The following is a 14,271-nucleotide window of genomic DNA, read 5'->3' on the forward strand; positions in this document are numbered from 1 at the left end:
TGCTGTTGGGTTTGAGGGAACTCCAGCAGCCCCCTCCATCTCACCTCACCCTAGGGTGTGAAGACTTGTCTCTTGGGGCAACCAACTTCTAGGGGAGTTTAGATGCTGGAGGTATCTACTGTGGATCCCACGTGTGGAGAGCTGCATCTGGAGCTTGAAACATGTCTGTGACATTCAACAGTTTCTGTCCCCAGTACCCCCTCTTCTTTGTACCCTTGGGAGGAGATGGCAGAAGAGGGCTCAGAGTAGGAATCCATTTATTTACTATAAGAAATCTGAGGTTTCTGAATGTTACAAAAATAAAAATGTGGAGTCGTCACAAAACTCACTCTTCTCCTTAGTATAAGTTAGTGCTTTTACAAACAAACAAACAAAACATTTCTATTTATAAACTTCCAGTTGGTGCCTCTCCAACCTCTCTCCAGCTGAACAGTGACAATGGCTTGTGTGGGACCTGGACCATGGAGGGACCTCCTCGATGGGCCTGGCAGTGTTGCCCAAGGCAGTGGTTTGAAGGCAGCTGGGAGAAAGGTGGGATCACTGAGCAGGAGGGAACACCGAGCAGGTTTTTGTTGAATTATTCAGAGCACGTAACTTGGTGTTGCTTTTTTTGGCAGGTGCAGGAGAGCAGGCAAGACCTGGCCTGGAGTAACGTTTGTACCAGTTCAGGCTGAATTCATTTCTCCCACTTAGTTGTCTTGCCCTGGTGACTGTGCTGTGACCTCCCCATAAAGCCCAGCTCCCTCCACAGGCACCAGGAAAATAAGGTGCTGGCATGATGCAAGTCCTGTCTTCACCCAACCCCACCCCACAAGTTCACTCAAGGATGAGATGAACCACCCTACAAACGTCCTCTTTTTCTTTGCTGACGGTGCTCAGAGCTGAGACAGTCCCATCCTTTGTCTCCTGTGGGGGGTGACATCACTGGCTGGGACAAAAGGCCTCCACGGGGCTATGGTTCCACCAAGCTGGGACCACAGGAACCTCCCAGTTGACCCTGAATGGTCCTGGTTGCCCTCAGCTGAACTTGGCCCGTTACATCGTGGTGTGTCTTTATCTCCACTGAGCCACTTCATAAGGGGGGATGGAAGAAACTAAGAAGAGGTCTGAGGAACTGGTCTAAGCCAAGATGAAATGTGTTTCCCTCCTCCCAGAATAGAGCCAGGGCTGCTTTTACAAAATGTGGCTTCTCCAGTGCTGCAGCACAAGCAGTTGTCATTTTTTGGGGGTGAGGAATCAGCATCCTCGTGGCAAAGCTGGGCAAGGAAACCATGGACATGGGCTCTTGGCTCTCTAACCCAACAATTACAGAGAGAAAGACCAAGCTGACCTTCTGGTGAAGCATTTTGTGGATGTTTTCTCCAGTTTTTCTTTGAACTGTCCTGGCTGATGAGGGCTGCAAGTCCAGACAAGCCTGAGGTTAAGTTTAGCTCCATGTTTATCCCTAAACCCAGGGCTGCCAGAGTTCCCAGGGAAGGTCCACATTGTCAGGAAGAGATATGCTGACCAGCTTCAGTGCAACACTGGGATTACTGGGATTATGAGGAGACCAGACAGCAACAGCTGGGCAGCATCTTCCCCAACACTAGAGACTTTTAAGCCTCACCTTGACAAGGCCATCTCATCCAGCATTCCTACCTAGAAAGGTTGGATCAGATGATCCTTGAGGTCCCTTTCAACCTGGCATTCTATGATTTCAGGTCACAACAAGCTGATGAAGGTCCCAGAGAGCTGCCACCTCTGAGCAGCAATGAAGATGTGGCAGCACTCAGCCAAGGGGATGAGCAATGGTCTTCCCTCCTGTGCTGCAAAAACGAGTCACTAGTAAGGGGGTTAGAAAGGAGACATGAAGAGCTCACCCAGATTTTAAATGAGCTGGGGATGACTATTGAAGTCAGCAGCTGAAAGAAACCTATGGGTTCCTAAAAGCTTTTGAAGGATGAATGTTGCTGTTGGGAGGCACCAACAGGTCTTTTGGAAGATGCTGACAACACTGAAGATGCCTATAAGAAAGCAGTAAAGTCCAGTGGGATGGGAGGTCCACCAGCACCCTTTTTAAGGGGAAGCCAGCCCTTGGACAGGAGCTGGGAGTCTTCTCCTGGCTTTGCCAGCAGAAGCCATGGCTTGAAGCTGGGAGAGCATTTCTTCAGGGATACAGAATCACAGAATGTCAGGGGTTGGAAGGGACCTCTGAAGATCACTGAGTCCAACCCCCCTGCCAGATCAGGACCAAAAAAACCCAACCAACTAGGGCAGATCACTCAGAAAGGCATCCAGATGGGTTTTGAAAGTCTCCAGAGAAGGAGACTCCACAGCCTTTCTGGGCAGCCTGTCCCAGGGCTCTGTCACCCTCACAGGAAAGAAGTTCTTCCTCATGTTGAGGTGGAACTTCTTGTGCTCGAGTTTGTGTCCATTGCCCCTTGTCCTGTCACAGGGCACAGGTGACAAGAGCTTGTCCCTGCCTTCTTGATGCCCTCATGTATTGATAGACATGAATTAGATCCCCCCTCAGTCTTCTCCTCTCCAGACTGAACAGCCCCAGGTCTCTCAGCCTTTCCTGATCAGACAGATGTTCCAGTCCCTTCATCATCCTTGTAGCCTCTGTTGGACTCTCTCTAGTTTATCCCTGTCCCTCTGGAACTGGGGAGCCCAGAACTGGACACAACACTCCAAGTGAGGTCTCACCAGGGCCGAGTAGAGGGGGAGAAGAACCTCTCTCGATCTGCTGGACACACTCCTCCTGGTGCACCCCAAGACACCATTGGCCTTCCTGGCCACAAGGGCACATTGTTGTCCCATGAAGAACTTCTTGTCTACCGGGACTCCAAGGTCGTTCTCCGTGGGGCTGTGGGAGATCATTTCCTGCTGTAGGTGGTATTTGCACTTGACATTTTCTTTGACCTGTTCAGCAGAACCACAGCTGACTCTCCTCACTGACCAAAAGCCTTTCCTCCCCTGCCAAGGCACAGAGAACCTCCTGCTACCTCCATGCCAGGGAATCTGGAGAAGGGCAGATGGATCTATTTCGGGAGACCTTTTGCACACAACATTCTGCTTTAGGAAATGATCTAAGACATTCAGGGGGTGCTTTATTTATATATATATATATATTTTTTTTAGCAGATTTGGCCACCACGATAGAGGTCACCCAGCCTCACTGGTGGAGAGATGCCACTCAGGGTTGGATGGAGAAGAAGGCTTGGATGAAGAGGCAGAGCTATGGGGTTTGTGTGTATAACCACAACAGCATCTTCCTGAAAAAATGTCTGTTTGAACACGTGCAGGTCAAGGAACCACAACCACCAAAAAGCCTCAGGGCCTGGAGCATCCTGACCTCCCCCCCCCACACCTGGGATTAACCCTTTCTGTCACGGAGCAGAGCTAGGATTTCACATCCTTGGATAAGGTGTCGCTATCGTTGCTGGTTCCCAGGTGATTGTTGGGCACGATGCCCAGAGCCATCTCGTTTTGAGGCTTCCAGGGCACTTTGTTGCCTGCAAACCTCATAAATCGTTGTCCTGCTAAGAAATACAAAATGGGATCCAAGCAGCTGTTGGTGCTGGCCAGGGGACGAGTCACCTTGTAGGCTAAATTGATGGCATTGAGGGTCTGACAGCTCAGGTCCCAGCTCCGGAAGGAGTAGTACAAGGTACGAGTGACATGGAAAGGAAGGAAACAAACGATGAAGACCACCAAGACAATGATTATCATCTTCACCGACTTCTTTTTGGATCGGGACAGCCGGGAGATGCCCCTGGTGGGCTGCAGCAGCCTCCGGGCCATCAGGCAGTAGCAGACGATGATGATGAGGAAAGGGATGCAGAAGAGCAGCACCAGCATCACCGAACTGTAAATGACAAACTGGCCAAAGAGGTCCTTGCTGGAGGTGTCGTGGCAGGTGACGGTGTCACGCTTGACGCTGGTGGTGACGAAGAAGAGCACGGGTGACTGGCAGGCAACAGTCACCACCCACACGATGACCGAGACCCTCCGGGCGTAGCGAACGTGTCCCCACTGCAGGGACTTCAGGGGGAAGCAGATCCCCAGGAAGCGATGGATGCTGATGCAGAGGAGGAAGAGGATGCTGCAGTAGAGGTTGGTGTAAAACAAGAAGCGGACGATCTTGCACAAGCCCACGCTGAAGGGCCAGTTGTCCCCCATGGCATAATAATACACCAGGAGGGGCAGGGAGACCACGTAGAGTGTGTCGGACACAGCCAGGTTGAACATGTACGTGGTGGAGGCGTTCCAGGTCTTGATCCTGAAGATGAAGGCAAAAAGGGCCAGAAGGTTGAGAAAGAGCCCCACCACGCACACGATGCCGTAGGAGACGGGCAGAAGGACATACTTGAAGTCCTCATCAAACATGCACTTGTAGGCATTGTTTCCTGCATGATCCGGGTCCAAGGAGCTGTTGATGACTCTGGTCCAGGCTGGAGGAGTTGTTAGGTTTGCCATCACCCTGAGGGGAAAGCAAAGAGGCTGTAAGGACACAGAGGACAACGGAGCTGGGGAAGGGTCTGGAGCACAAGTCTTATCCTGGCCCTTCAGCATGTAGAGAGATGAGGTCAGTTTTGGGCCCCTCAGGACATGGAGGGGCTGGAGCGTGTCCATAGAAGGGCAAGGGAGCTGGGGAAGGGGCTGGAGCAGAAGGAGAAGGGGCTGGACAACTTGTGAGGAGCAGCTGAGGGAGCTGGGGGTGTCCAGCCTGGAGCAAAGGAGGCTGAGGGGAGACCTGCTGGCTCTGCAGCTCCTGAGAGGAGGTTGGAGCCAGGGGGGTCGGGCTCTGCTCCCCAGGAACAAGCGACAGGACCAGAGGGAACGGCCTCAAGTTGTGCCAGGGGAGGCTGAGGTTGGATCTGGGGAACAATTCCTTCCTGGCAAGGGTTGTCAGGGCCTGGCCCAGGCTGCCCAGGGCAGGGGGGGAGTCCCCATCCCCTACCAGCCATGTAGATGTGGTGCTGAGGGACATGGGTTAGTGGTGACCTTGGCACTGCCGAGTTAACAACTGGACTTGATCTTCAAGGTCTTGTCCAACCAAAACAATTCCATGATTCTATTATATGAGACAGAGGTAAGGAGTCCCTGAAAGAGGTGGGTTAGAGAAGAAAAGCCCAGTGCAACCACGCTGTGACACAAGCCATGCAGCAATCATTACTCTATACTCTTCCTACAGCCTTCTCTTCTCCTCCCGCCAAGGTTGCCTTCTCCACTTGGTTGTGTCTACCCAAAAGCCACCAGCAAGCATGGCTCACTGTCTGGCAGGCAGTGCCACCTCACTGCAGGTGACAATGACTGGAGGGGTGGTGGTGGATGCCTCCTGCCAACACATTGTATACCCATGGCCTTGTTGAGTTGGGTGTTGACACAACCGGGGTAGTTCCTAGCATGGAAGACTTATGGTTGAGCAGATAAAAGGAGTTTCATTTATCCTCACTTTGCACCTTATAGAAGCACAGAATCATTGAATGTGTGGGGTTGGAAGGGACCTTTAAATGTAATCTAGTCCAGGGCTTAACCATCCACGTGTAGTGACTTGGCTGAGCACCATGAAAGGTGAGCCCTACAAAACCCCAGGCAGAAAGGGCCAGGAAAGGGAACTGTGCTCTTTAGTGAGCAATTCCTGTGACTGGCAGGGCCCTGACTTCAGAGGTCCTCAGTTCCTCCTGGTAGAGCTAACATCACCACAACACCTGGAGGCCCCTGTAACCAAACCTTGCCAAAGGGAGTGTGTTCTCCACCCCAGGGGCACTGCCTGGGTTGGCTGTCGAGGATAATGATGGGTTTTTAATGGGTTTGGTGGTGGGCTGACGATGACCATCTCACTGGTCCTGCTTCTTGACCTTGAGATTGCTCCTCCAGCATCACCACCACCACCAGTAAGTCTGCCCAAGCTTGCTCAAAGCTGGTTTATGTACAGGAACGTGCAGCGGAGACATGAAAAATGGACTCGAAAGAGTCTCTGCAGACACACAGAGTCTGGCACTGTCTGTGTCAGATGGGACAAGGGCCCTTTTGTGTGTTGGGGACAGCCCACGACCCAGCTGACACACGATCCCTCAGCGAGCCCATCAGCCAGGAATCAAATTCAAATGCATTTTCCTCCCCTCCCATAAAAGACGCCGGTTTGATCTCCCTGGTGCCCCCTGTTACAGGAAACCCGTGGGAAATGGGGTCACAGGGAGATGAATCCAGTGCAGGAGCTCAGAGACTGGGAGAAGAAAAGGGTTGAGTAAAGGTGCCCTTGGAATGAGCATGTGGGTTGTGGCCTGGCCTGAATCTCACCTTGGTTTTAGGTGGAAAAGGGCAATACCAGCCTTCTCAGCTAAAGGGTTCAGGCTCTAACCTGGTTCCACCAAGCTGCAGGATGCTGTGGACATGCTCCCTCTTGCAAACAAGCACCATTTTGACCCAGAGCTATCCTGAACCTACCTCCAATTCAGATGCTGCAGGGAAGGAAGCAAGGAGGGTCTCCTAGAAGCTGCCAGCCCTGTTGGCATCTGATGGAAACGCAGCACTACAGCATGAAAAAGCACCTTGACAACTCACGGCCGAAGGAGGAGGGGAGAAGTGATGCCTCCAGTCCATCCCACGAAGCTAACTACAGTCCCTGCTCCAGGGACTGGATCAGACAACCCACCCAGACGTGGCATGGACATGATCCCTGATGACATTTCCCCCATTTCGTTGCCCTTCTCCTTGGAGCAGACCACAAGCAGAGCTGGCTGAGTCTCACACTTCCTGAGACCACGGACAGAAACCACACGCACGCTCACGCCCCGGCTAATCTGCAACGTCTGCACAAACCCAAATAGAACTTTGGGAACCACTCTGTGATGAACATCAGGAGACAGGACTCTCCTTGTTCTGGTTTTAGCCCCAGGGTTTTGCTCTTCCTCCACTCAGTTCAGCTTTGGTCCCATCACCCTTCACCCTGTTTCACTCAAGTCCTCAGCAACAGAGATGGAGAGAGATGACAGTTCTTGGGCAGATCAGAGAACGCTTTGCAGCTGCTCTTCTCCACAGCTTCTTCCCTTCCTCTAAGCTTTGCAGAGCTGTGGTCAATGAGACAGAGGTTTCCCACAGACCTGGCACCCGATTAAACAGGTTGGACAGGCCACCTTGTCTGAGAGAAACCCCACAAGATGCCATAAAAAGCACAGAAAAGGGTTACAGAGCTCCAAAGATTTCAGCCTTGCACGTGGTTTCTCCATGCCATTACATCTGCATCCCCTTCTGTCCCCCATACACAACCTGTCCCCCAGCTCTGAAGCACCGATGGGGGGAAGATGACCCCATCTTCCAGCCCATCACCCAGCAGCCCCCTGTGACCCCAGCCAGAAAACCCAACAAGGTGCTTGAAGCCAAGGTGGGAAATTTCCTCCAGCATGCAGGTCAGCCTGGGCCATCCTGCACCACGGATGTGCCAAGATGCACATCTCCACCTTCAGGGCAAGGAGCAAACAGGGCTCTCTCGTTGACTCAAACGGAACAATCACGGACACAAAACCCCGTTCACAAGGCAGCCTTGTCCTCGCTGTCGTGCACCTCCTCCTTCTCCTTCTGGAAATGCCAAAGCTTTTCTTTTTTCATTATTTTTTTTTTTTCCCAATTTTTCCCAGAATCTCTAGGACAAACACTGCAGTGTCTGCTGGGGCCGTGGCTGCTGCCCACCCCCTCGCCTCCAGCCCTGCTACATCTGCAGTGGGGAGGACACGTTCAGCCAAGCCGTGTGAAGGCACAGAAGCTGGCAGCTGCCCCCTGCTCTGCCTGCAGGCCTGATGGCACGAGCACCAGCTCCTGTGGTGACACATCCAGCCCCTGGAAGGGACAAGGGGAGGGAGGAAGCAACAGCAATCCCTGAGGATGCCAAGGAGGATCAATAATCAGACAATCATATCATAGAATGGTTTGGGTTGGAAAGGACCTTGAAGATCATCTAGTTCCAACCCCCTGCATGGGCAGGGACACCTCCCAGCAGCCCAGGCTGCTCCAAGCCCCATCCAACCTGCCCTTCAACACTGCCAGGGATGGGGCAGCCACAGCTTCCCTGGGCAACCTGGACCAGGCTCTCCCCACCCTCACAGCCCAGAATTTCTCCCTCCCATCTCAGCTCCAGCTCCCTCTGCCAGCTGGAAACCCTTCCCCCTGCTCCCAGCCCTCCCTGCCCTTGTCCCAAGCCCCTCCCCAGCTTTCCTGGAGCCCCTTCAGGCCCTGGAAGGTGCTCTCAGGTCTCCCTGGAGCCTTCTCTTCTCCAGGCTGAACACCCCAACTCTCCCAGCCTGGCTCCAGAGCAGAGCTGCTCCAGCCCTCCCAGCATCTCCGGGGCCTCCTCTGGCCTCTCTCCAACAGCTCCGTGTCCTTCCTGTATTAGGGACCCCAGAACTAGACTGAGCACTACAGGAGGGTCTCACTAGAGCAGAGTGAAAGAGGAGGGCCTTAAATTGTGCCAGGGAAGGTTTAGATTGGAGTTTTGGAACAATTTCTTCATGGAAGGGTTTGTCAGGCCCTGGCCCAGGCTGTCCAGGGGAGTGGTGGAGAAATCCCTGGGGGGGTTTCCAAGCCCTGGAGATGGTGCTGAGGGACATGGGGCAGTGGTGGCCTTGGCAGGGCTGGGTTAATGGCTGGACTTAAAGATCTTACAGCTCTTGCCCAACCAAACCGACTCCGTGATTCTCTGGGTGAGGAGCCCTGTGATGAGAGGAACCCCAAGCAGATCAGTGTTGCAATCCTGGCAGTCACGTGCTCTCAAATATATATACCCACAGGCATGTGCATGTGATGCCAGCATCCCAAAAATCTCCTGTAACAGTATCTTCCACGACCAGGCAGGGGATATTTAGATGAGTCAATACAAGGAAGGTGGGGGCTGTCATTGGAGAAGGTCACGGGCAGCCTAGGGATGAGCAGCACCCAGGGCCAGCACAGGGGGACCACAGGTTGGATACTGGATCACTGAGTAAAGGGCTTTAATCCTGGTTTCTGCCCATTTTTGAGCATTCCCAGTGCCATCCCAGTGGTCCCCATCCATCCTGTGGTGTTTGGTGCTTGGGAACCCACCAGCAGAAGCAAAGTCACGGAAGCAAAGCAAGCTCATCCCAATCACAGCTGCCATGAATGCCTTTTCACAGAGGGGTCGACAGGGTTTAATTGACCTTCCCAACTAATTAACCTGGATTAATTTACTGACAGGACCTCACAGACGCAGCCCTTTGTTCTGCCAGTGTGAAGCCCTGGGAAGCTGGAGGTGGAAACCACGATCCATTTACTGCATCTCCCCACCGACTCCTCTGCAACAGACACAAGGGGAGCGTGGGTGTCTTCCCTGCCCTCATTTACAGCCATTTGAGTAGACTCATCAAAATCCTCCCTCCGGATCAGGAGCTACTGGAGATGCTGGGAAGTGAACAACCTGGCATTGTTTTTCTCTCCTTTGGGACCGTGGCTGAAACCCTCAACAACCAAAAGCAAACAGACGGCGGGTTCGGATGCTGCCCAGCCTGTCTGGTTGGGAGAAGCGAGATGGGACCAGGCTGAAATTGGAGCCTGCCCAAACTGCAGGGTTTTTCATCTGCCCTCTCCATTTGGCTCCTTTCCCCCGTGGTGACCTTCAGTGCCTGTCTCCTCCAGGCTGGCTCTGGCCACCAGCGTGGGCTGAGGACATCCCCAGTCATCCCAGTCCCACCATTGTCATTGCTCCTTGATGCTTCTCTCCAAGACAAGATACCTCCAAGATACATTTCTAAGATAACCACAAACCAAGTTTAAGCAGCTTAAGGGGTTTTACCCACTTTCCTGCCTGGCAATGTCCCTCTTTTATTCCTCATGGTTCTGATTTACCTCATCCCAAAAATAGCCAGAACCCCTAATTCCTCCCAAAATAAACTTGGGAAGAATCTATTTTTTTTCACTTCTTTTCCCCCAGAAAGCAGCTCAGAGGGCACTGAGCAGCCACTCTGGCTGACAGAAATGGAGCTGCTCCATTGAATCATCCCTGTGCCTCAGTTTCCCCTCCTGCCTCCAGGCTGAGAAGCAGCAGAGTTAAATTTGTTTTCTGCATCAAAAGTATATTTCTTTTTTTTTTTTTTTGGGGGGGTGGGGAGAGTTTCAGTTTCCTAGAGGGTTTTTCAGGACCTACAGCCAAGCTAAAAAAGGGGAAACAGAGTTTGGATAAAAAAAGAGACAACTTAGAAAAACCTTTAAGACTTTGTTTGTAGGTCAAATAAAATGTTTCGCTTTGAGCCAAATAATTTTCTTGCTGGGAATTTCTGGTTTCCCTCAAAAAAACCTCCCTGGATTCCTCACTGAATCAATCCCCCTTTGAGCTTCTGCTTCCCAGGCAATACTAAGACCTCCTGCCTTTGTCCACACCATGGGAACTCAATCTGGATTCACCAAAGCTCTGGCTTTAGGGTGAATTAGATAACAGCACTAAAGTCATCCGTGCTGGTCGTGCATAATTAAAGCTGCCTTCGTTAGGTTGAATCTGACTCAATTCCCAGCACAGCAGGTCTCCAGGGATGGATCCTCCTGGAAGCAAATATCGCCGTGGCCAATATTTAATCCCTTCACCACCACTTCCCTCCCTGTGACAGGAAAGGTGATGCTCCTGGTGTGTTTTTCCCCTGCATCACCTGCCATCCAGGAGACTCTGCTGCATCCCGCAGGACTGGGGGCAGATCCTATTGGAGCCCCCAAACCTTGAGTTTTGTTTATCACAGGGAGAAAACGGGGTGCTCACACCCTTTAGGCTTCCTGGAGATAGAAAGCAGCCTCGTGCTGGTTTTATACCAGAAATCTGAGTCTGGTTCTGCTCTCCATGATTTCCTGGTGCTCACCAGAGGAAGCAACAGTCAGACCAGGAGAAGAGTCTGGGATCGGGTTCTGGTCAATCACCTGCTTTTTGCAACTGTTTTATCTTACAGGCCCCATAGCTGGGAGAAATGACATTTCCACAGAGTCCTCACAGCCTCCTGCCCACACTAAGGGAGTCACCCACCAACACCACACACCCCCACCCTGGCAACACCAAACACACTCTGCCCGTGTGGGAGATAACCAGCATCCCAGGCCCAGGATAACACAATTATCAAGTTCCACCACAACACCAGCAGTTACATCAAAACCAAAGCAGGACCAAACCCCACGTGGGGTAGACTTGGAGGGGATAACTTGTCCCTTACTAAGGTGCATCCCATGGGAACAAGAAGGTCTTTGTTCACCGACTGGGTTCCCACTGAGGCTTTATTAGGGGATGTTCAGCACGAAGGAGGGCCGGCGGCGTGGCCAGCAGCACGCTCTGCTGCCAACAAACTATTCATGGCTTTGGCTTTATGTCAATAACTGGAGATAAAAATCACATCGGGCAGAGACAGGCAAAAGCCACTTGGAGCCAGGAGAGACGAAAATATTTCTCGGGGTTTTATAACCCACTAAACCCTGGGATGCAGCCACGCTCCAGGTCTTAGCAGAGTATTTAGGGGTCTCCCCCTTTGCTCCAAAGCATTTTAGCCCATCAGCCACCGAGGTGAAGGTCAAAGATCCCTTTGCTTGGGTATAAGTGAGGAAGAGGAACTTGAGGCACACACCTGGTGGCAAGAAAATGGCTCAGTTTTGGCAGCCAGGGGCAGCAGCATCCTCCTGAGAGTGGGTTTTACTGCCCCTCGCCTGTGCACAGGAAGGCAGCAGGTTGCCAAATGGGTTTTGCAATAAAGCTGCTAGGAAAACTGCAGCAGAAGCAGAAACAAGATGTTTCACCTTTAAAGTTGCCCCTGCAGTGATGCCACCCAGCTCCAGGGCAGAAGATGCTTTTTTGGGGGCTAGGAGTTATTAAAAGGAGTCAAAGGGTTTGAAAGCAGAGTCTTGCTGATCCCAGCAGAAATTAGAACAGCCACAAAGAAATGAAACAGGGACCCCAGGATGCAAATAGGTGGAAAAACACAATCTGGAGTAAAGTAGGGAGTCAGATCCGCAGCTTTTAGCAGAGGTGTGCCCAGGAAACCCCTGAAAAACTGCCAGTGAATTCCCCGAGGAAGAGAAACTGAGCAGCAGAAGAGGTGATTGGAAAGAAATGCACAAACGATCAAGTAGCTCAAGCAAAGAGGAGCAAAGGGAGCCCAGGAGGTTCCTCAAGTGCTCAGCTTGAAGTGCTTGTGCCAGCACCACGCTCGCTGCCCACCCCTGCTCTGACCCCCCTGTCTTTGGGTCAGTTCGGGAGGTTTTGAGGCAGTTCTGGTGGGTGCAGCCTGTGGGGTGCGATCTGCCCCCGCGCCGAGGAGGGGAACCGGGGCTCAGCTCTGCCCTTGCAGTGCCCCACTCCCTGCTTTGGGTGCGTGGGGACCCCCTTGTCACCCACCCTGCAGCAAGTGCTACCCCTGTGTGTCTGCACAGGGGGGGTGTGTGTGTGTGTGTCCCAAATGTATGTGCGTGCACAGGGGTGCACTGCGTGTCCCCCCCGAATATATATGTATGCACAGGGGTCACTGCATGTCCCCCCACCCATGTATGTGCGTGCACAGGGGTGCACTGCCTGTCCCCCCCCAATATATATGTATGCACAGGGGTCACTGCATGTCCCCCCACCCATGTATGTGCGTTCACAGGGGTGCACTGCCTGTCCCCCCCCAATATATATGTATGCACAGGGGTGCACTGCCTGTCCCCCCCCAAATATACATGTATGCACAGGGGTCACTGCCCGTCCCCCCCAAATATACATGTATGCACAGGGGTGCACTGCCTGTCCCCCCCCAAATGTATGTGCGTGCACAGGGGTCACTGCCTGTCCCCCCCAAATATACATGTATGCACAGGGGTCACTGCCTGTCCCCCCCCCCAATGTACGTGCGTGCCCAGGGGTCACTGCGTGTCCCACGCCCCTGCGTGTGCCCGTGTCTCCCCACACCCCGTGCCCGCTCCCACACCCCGGGGGTCGCACCCCTCTGTCCCAGCCCCCAACCCGTGTGCCAGGACACGCACCCACCCCCGCAGCCCCTCCCCGCTCCCCCCCGGCCGGCTCCCTCCCCGCTCACCGGGCCGTGCCGAGCCCTGGGCTCGGTACCGGGGGTTCGGTGCCGGTTCCCTCCCCCTCCCGGCTCCGTTCAGGCGGGCGGGGCCGGCAGCTCCATGCCCGGGGATGGTTCCTGCCCTCTCCCCGGGTCCCGACCCGCCGGTCCCGGCAGCCGCCGCCTCGTGTGCGCCGGGCAGCGGGACAAGGGCCGGGGCTGGGACCGAACCGCGCCCTCCCGGGGCTGGGAAAGGGGCAGGACCGGGGCAGGACCGCCCATCCCCGGGGGTTGGGTGCGGGGCTGGGACTGCACCCCCCTCCCGGAGATGGGACCTGGGCTGGGGTCGCGTCCCCCGGGGGGATGGGGGCCCGGCAGGAGCCCCAACACCCTTCCCTGCTGCCCCCCCCCATCGCCCAGGGATGAGATGGAGGACAGGAGCCCCTCGCTCCGGGGGTGGGAATATGGATGGGATCGGGACTGGGACGGGGAGCAGGGACCCACCGCTCTGTCCTTCCCCCCTTCGGGGATGGGACCATGGATGGGATCGGGACCGGGGACCCCCCGCTCCCCGCTCCCCACATCCCTGGGGGTGGGAACCGGAGGTGGAATAAGGGCTAGGAGAGGAGCACCCCCCCAGGGAATGGGAGCTTGGATGGGATGGGGGTAGGGACTGAGATGGGGCTCCCCCTCCAAGGATGGGGCTGGGGAAGGGGCTGGGACGGGGACAGGAGCTCGATGACCCCCCTCTTTGCCCCTCCCCCCCCCCGCTCCCCCCCCCCCCCCGCCCCTCTCCGGGGATGGGGCTGTGGATGGGATGGAGGATGGTACTGGGACCAGACTCCCCTCCCACTGGGGCTGGGACCGGGGTGATGCCAGGACAGGATTCCCCCCTTTCCAAGGATGAAAGCATGGGTGGGATCTGGGCAGGAACATCCCCTCCAGGAAAGGGACCATGGATGGGAACAGGACTGGGACCAGGGCCGGATCACACCTGCCCAGGGCTGGGACAGATCACCCCACTGCATCCCACCTCCCCATATCCACAGCAGCCACAGGGTCCCCATAGAGCTGCCTCCCCCCAGGAGTGCCCTGCTGACCCCCCCCCCTACCCCATCCCATCCCAGAGTGTCCTGGTACTGGAGCTTGCCCCGGTGACAGAGCCCCCAGACCCTTACCCAAGGCATGGAGCAGTCACACGGATGGAAGGGGGTCTTTGGACCAGCCCTGGAGGGGAAGAAATGCCTCAGAACTGTGTGGATGAGCC

At 54.4% G+C, this 14,271-nt stretch overlaps 1 protein-coding gene across 1 annotated transcript; it reads right to left on the reverse strand.

Annotated features, from left to right (window-relative positions):
- Window positions 1-240: 240 nt before the first annotated feature.
- Window positions 241-13,231, reverse strand: P2RY2 (purinergic receptor P2Y2). Its single transcript, XM_051608766.1, has 2 exons — window positions 13,032-13,231; window positions 241-4,462 (listed from the first exon to the last, which is right to left on the reverse strand). Exon 2 carries the CDS (start codon window positions 4,456-4,458, stop codon window positions 3,382-3,384), a length of 1,077 nt encoding a protein of 358 aa, XP_051464726.1. The 5' UTR covers window positions 4,459-4,462; window positions 13,032-13,231; the 3' UTR covers window positions 241-3,381.
- Window positions 13,232-14,271: the final 1,040 nt, after the last annotated feature.

Source organism: Apus apus, chromosome 1, assembly GCF_020740795.1.
Source record: "Apus apus isolate bApuApu2 chromosome 1, bApuApu2.pri.cur, whole genome shotgun sequence".
In the NCBI taxonomy this organism is placed as follows: Eukaryota; Metazoa; Chordata; class Aves; order Apodiformes; family Apodidae; genus Apus; species Apus apus.